The sequence below is a fragment of the Gekko japonicus genome, unplaced genomic scaffold (assembly GCF_001447785.1).
Source record: "Gekko japonicus isolate JY-2015 unplaced genomic scaffold, Gekko_japonicus_V1.1 scaffold834, whole genome shotgun sequence".
NCBI classification, from domain to species: domain Eukaryota; kingdom Metazoa; phylum Chordata; class Lepidosauria; order Squamata; family Gekkonidae; genus Gekko; species Gekko japonicus.
Genome location: NW_015165855.1, coordinates 740915 through 746929, shown reverse-complemented (window position 1 = coordinate 746929; position 6015 = coordinate 740915). Strand labels below are relative to the sequence as shown.

At 42.0% G+C, this 6015-nt stretch overlaps 1 protein-coding gene across 1 annotated transcript; it reads left to right on the top strand.

Annotated features, from left to right (window-relative positions):
- The first annotated feature begins 2435 nt into the window (after positions 1–2435).
- On the top strand, positions 2436–4871 carry LOC107110387 (protocadherin gamma-A12-like). The gene has a single exon (XM_015411164.1). It carries the CDS (start codon positions 2436–2438, stop codon positions 4869–4871), a length of 2436 nt encoding a protein of 811 aa, XP_015266650.1.
- The last annotated feature ends 1144 nt before the right edge of the window (positions 4872–6015 follow it).

Here is a 6015-nt window from a genome sequence, read left to right as displayed (position 1 = left end):
CTGTTCTTTTACCCCCTCTCCCCCCCCCATATTAGTGTAAATTGGTGGTTAGAAATTTTGCACTATGGCACCATGCAGATGTGTAGGTTTTACGGCTTTGTTTTTAGATTGTTTTTAATGTATTTTGTGTGAACCCGTTGTACACCGGTCTGAGCCCACTTGCGGGCAGGGAGATACAGAAGTTCAATGACATAAATAAATAAAAATAAAGACATGGCTCTTTGGAGAGGTAACTCGGCAGTTAACCCACTAGCCGCTGGGTACATTTGCAGGATACATAGAGCTTGTGTGCCCTCACGTCAGCCTTTCTGACGGGGCTGCCCCACTCTCCCTCCCAATTGTGCAGTCTGGGAACACCTGGTCACCTCAGAGCCAAGCAGGGATTTTGGGTGACTTCTACTAACTGGCTTTGAGAAACTCCCTTTTTTTATCTGCACCATACTGTGAAAGGCCGTGGAAGCTTAGAAGTAAGTATGCCTGGTCAAAGGTAACTAGTAAGGCCCTAACCAAGGTGGCAGGTTTAGGGTGGGCTGCTTGTTAAGTTATTAATGGGCAAGCACTCTGAGACATCTTAGAAACGTAAAGAAACTAGGCATTTTGTGCTCTCCAATACAGGTATAGTTGCCAACCTCCAGGTGGGGCCTGGAGATCTCTTGGAATTATAACTGGTCTCCAGACAACAGAAATCAGTTCCCCTGGAGAAAATGGCTGCTTTGGAGAGCGGGCTGTTTGGCATGATACCCCATTGAGGTCCCTCCCCTCACTAAACCCCAGCTTCAATAGCCTCCGCCCCCAAATCACCAGGAATTTCCCAACCTGGAGTGGGAAGTGCTAAATCCAGTGCTTGGGGATGGAACTCTTTTGGTGCTGAACCTACATGCTGCCCAGTGTAGAGGGACTGGTCTTGGTGGTGCAAACAAGGAGAAGTAAAGAGCTGTTTGATTACCGCTCAGGCCAGAGTGGATTGCCCATATGCTGGTAAACCCTTTGGGCAGGCTATCTTCGCTAACTGGTGACGCTAAAGAGTTTACCAGTTGCAGTTCAGCTTCTAAAAATGAATAAACTTTAGTTTAATCAAAAGACCTGTCTTTCATTTATTGAGATGAGGGACCAAAATTGTACATGGGATGGCAGACTTAAAAATCACACAGCTTGACATATCATTTCAGTAGGAAGTCGTCAGGTTTATGAAAGTTTCTATCCTGTCTGCTGCCTTATGGACTTGGACATAATGGAATGCCACTTCTAAAATGTGTCGCTGTTGGACAGGATGGGGCACCCTGTAGTTTCAACAAGGTGACACTGAGAAATTTGCACATATCCCGCCCATCTCTCTTTTCGTCCTCTTCTTCCAGTGAGACAAGTCAAAACAATAAGCCTCACAACTCCACTTTTTAAAATGTGTACAGACTTTGAAAAATGCTCCTTTATCATTTTGTTAAGGAAAGTCTAGACAGAAACCAAGGAAGTTAGGGGAACTGTCATTAGATCCACTGTTTATGTTCTCCCTGATCCAGTTAATGTGGAGATTTATCGTGACACTCTGGTAATTCCCCCCAGAACCTTCTAGACGTATCAGAGGTGGATTGGAACGTGCATCCCCAGCTAGGACCATTCCACTAGTCTCTGCTGTAGCCATTGAAATCCTCAGAGAATTTGTCCTTCTTCCAAAATCTGTGTTGAAATCTTCAGTTCGACAGAAAAATGCATGCACAAATTCATAGGCAAATATCCCAGAAATGGGCATGATTGTGGTAATGAAAACATTTAAATGGTAATACAGAAGTACATTTGAATTTTGTATGCAATTTAAAGAGAAAGAGGAGAATGAAGCCTATCTCTGGAATCTGAGTAGTTACCCCACATTATGAGTGAATAAAATAATGTCACAACTATGGAGACTTAGTATTATTGACTTAGAGCTGTTACACAAAATTAAGATAGTCTCATTTTATTTCTTATTTTACTGGGGATGAGTGTTAATTAATTTCAAAATGCAATTGATATGTTTTTGTTAAAAATCCTTAGTTTTAAAATGAATGCTTAAGTTGTATTTTGTTTTTATGGCTACTATAAAATAAAGATGGAAGGAATCTATAGTTTTTTAAAATTTCAAGATAAACCACATTGCTGCAGTTGTAAAAAAATGGTGCACTTACTTTTTGAGACATTGGGTGTCGCTGTTCACCAACCAGGAGAGAACATTGTGGGAATTATTCTCGATAACCCACTACTACACAGAAAACACACAAGGTTTGTACTCTTCTGATCTGAAACGAATAGGAAGGTTTTGTTGGAAGAGCTACACAAGGAAGACCTAAATAAATGCATTCTTCCTTGAAAAGAGCTCAGTTTAAACATCTGTTTCTATAGAAATAAAGAAGATCAATCTAAGTCTTTGAGGAGAGGAGGAACAAAGGCATGCAGAGTTTGAAATGGCTGATCTACACATGCCATTGGATGTTACAAGGAGAGAGTTGTTCTTCCTTATGCTGGGATCTCTTTTGCAAGCAGTTTCTGGGCAGATCCGTTACTCAGTTCCTGAGGAATTGCCAAAAGGCTCCTTTGTGGGGAATATTGCAAAGGACTTGGCGATGGATTTGAAGCAACTCTCACATGGGGGCATCCAGCTTATTACAGAAGGTAGGAGACAATATTTTGACCTTGATTTCCAAAATGGCCATTTGTGTATTCATGAAAGAGTGGATAGAGAAGCAATATGTGGACGACTCTTAACTTGCATGCTAAAGTTAGAGATTCTTATTCAGGAACAAGTGAAGGTTTACATAGCTGAAATTGAAATTGAAGATATTAATGACAACGCACCAACTTTCAAAGTAGAGGCGGTACAGCTAAAAATCCTAGAAAATACAGCCACAGGGTCCCGATTCCTTCTGCCAGATGCACAGGACCCAGACTTAGAAAAAAACTCTTTACAGACCTATCAACTCAGCCCCAATGGACATTTCACGCTTGATGTACAAACTGCTGCAAATGGAGGCAAATATGTTGAACTTATACTAGACAGGACTCTGGACCGGGAAGAAGCAGCTTTCCATGACTTAATCCTCATAGCCACTGATGGGGGGAATCCTGTGAAATCCGGAACTGCGCATATCAGGGTTGTTGTTGAAGACGTAAATGACAATGCGCCAGTTTTTTCACAATCTGTTTATAAAGTGACTGCAATGGAAAACATTCCCATAGATTCTCTGTTACTAACAGTAAATGCTACTGATGTGGATGAAGGCATCAATGCAGAGATAATGTACACATTCAGACAAGCATCAGAAAAAGCTTTAAATATATTCCATCTGGATCCCAAGACTGGAGAAGTCAGAGTGAAACAGAATTTGGATTTTGAAGAGAATACTATGTATGAAATGGAGATCCAAGCCCGTGATGGAAGGGGTATATCGGGCCGTGCAAATATTTTGGTGACTGTTATTGATGTAAATGATAATGCACCAGAGATTGCAGTCACGTCTCTCACCAATGCTGTGAGTGAAGATTCCCCTCAAGGAACTGCAGTAGCACTGTTAAGAGTAGCAGACAGGGATTCAGGTGACAATGGAAAGGTCTGGTGCTCCAGCTCTGAGAAGCTGCCATTTCGTTTAGAGAAAACCTTTGACAATTATTACAGTTTGGTGACTGACAGATACCTTGACCGAGAAATAATATCAGCTTACAATGTAACTGTCATAGCAACTGATAAAGGAACTCCTCCTCTATCCACAACAACCATCATTCCCCTGAAAATCTTAGACAAAAATGACAACCCACCCACCTTTCAAGAGAAGTCCTACATGTCCTTCATAACAGAAAATACACCTCCTGGAACTTCTGTTTTCACATTAAAAGCAAACGACCCAGACTGGGAGGAGAACAGCAAAATTACTTATTCTATCATTCCAGACCAAGTGAAGTATGCACCTTTCTCCTCTTACCTCTCTATAAACTCTGAGACTGGAGCCATCTATGCCCTCCGCTCCTTTGATTATGAAGAGTTCCAAGAGATTCACTTCCTAGTCAAGGCCCAAGATGGAGGTTCACCACCACTCAGTTCCAATGTCACAATGATTCTCTTAATTTTAGACCAAAATGACAATTCTCCCCAAATCTTATATCCCTCCCTGCCCAGTGATGGCTCGACTGGAGTAGAGCTGGCCCCTCGTTCCTCTGAGCCTGGATACCTGGTCACTAAAGTGGTGGCAGTGGATGCAGACTCTGGCCAGAATGGATGGCTCTCCTATCAGTTACTCAAGGCCACGGAGCCAGGGCTCTTCACCATAGGACTCCATACTGGAGAAATTAGGACAGCCCGTTTCCTTCTGGACAAGGATGCTCTCAAGCAAAGCTTGGTGGTTTTAGTGAAGGACAATGGGCAGCCTCCTCTCTCTGCCTCAGTCACGGTCACTGTGGTGCTGGCCGACAGCATCCCCGAAAGCCTCTCTGATATTAGCAGCATCTCAGCTCCTGCAGATCCCGAGTCGGATCTCACCTTCTACTTGGTGGTTGCTGTGGCTTTTGTCTCCTGCTTGTTTTTCACCTTCCTCCTTGTGTTATTGGCACTCAGACTTCGCAAGTGGAGAACTTCTCAGTTGTGTGAGTCTGGTAGTATCCATTTCAATGGAGTTCCAGTTTCACAGTTTGTGGGGATTGATGGAGTTCGAGCATTTCTTCAATCCTATTGCCATGAGGTTTCATTAACTTCGGGTTCTCGGAAGAGTCAGGTTCTCTTTCTTACAAACACCCTGAGAGCTCAGCAGGATTCTAATAAATCAGAACCTTTTTTCCCTGCAGAAGATTCAAATATGAACCAAGAAGGGCAAGCCGTTGGACAGGTGAGTCTTACTTTGTCTTATTATTGAAAACTGGAAAAAAAATCATCTGTCTGTTCCTAACTGGTGAATTTCTACCCCAAGGTGTCTCTAAAGAAACATTTATGTTATTTTCTTTGTGTATTTTTATTGTGTAATTGCAGTTTACAAAGTTGTAATTCACCTGTTGCTAGAAAGATTAAGTTGAACATACTGGAGTCTTATGCAGACACCTGCATTTGTGTAAAATGTGCTGTAACAATGGGATTATTTTCTTATCTTGATCATCTGGAAAATAACTTTACCTTCTTTGCCTTCATGCATATCACAGTTTTCTGTGACATTTTGAATTATATCTCATAGTGCAGGGCTGCACAACACAAAGAGTTACATGGGCCTTAATCAACTTTAATTGGACCTAAGAAAGCCGTATTGTGGAACTATATGACATCATCATTTCCTGCCCCATTACATCATCAATCCCTGCCACATGAGTCTCAGAGTTTGGGATGCTTGGAATTGTGTAACACTGAAGCATGACTATTTTTGTCAACTTACTGCAAGAAAGTAATTGTTAGATTTAGGAAAATCAGAAGCTGGGCCAGAAAAAGCAAAAGGCCAAGTCCTCTCAAAGCCTTGTAAAATGAGGCAGCTCTCAACACAAGTGGAGTCAGATTAACATGGGTGTCTGGGACCTTGGTCCCATCCCTTCCCATCCAGAAGAAGAAATGAGCATTCATGCCCAGAGTCCTTGTTAAGCAGCAGTTCCTTTCCCTATCCTGAAGCATAGTCCTTATCTGAGCCCCTAGACCAAGGGTGTCGAACTCATTTGCTATGAGGGCCAGATCTGACATAAATGAGACTTTGTTGGGCCGGGCCATGTGTGCCATAAAATGTAATGCCAGGTAGCGGAGATATAAACTTTATAAAGGACACAAACACAAAGGTGTTTTTTTTACTTAAAATAAAAAACATGCTTAAAACATTAGCACTCTTGCAGTATTTTGTTTATTTAACAGTGACTGATAACTGATACCTCTTGCTCTGAATTATTGCATCAAAAATTCTGTGCTGTTGCAATCTTGAGTATGCTGTTCAGGTGTGTATATGTAAGCTGCAAACCTACAATGACGCAGCAGAACTGGAAGAAGAAGCAGAAGATAGCCAGTTCCACTGCGGGCCTGATAGAAGCCCT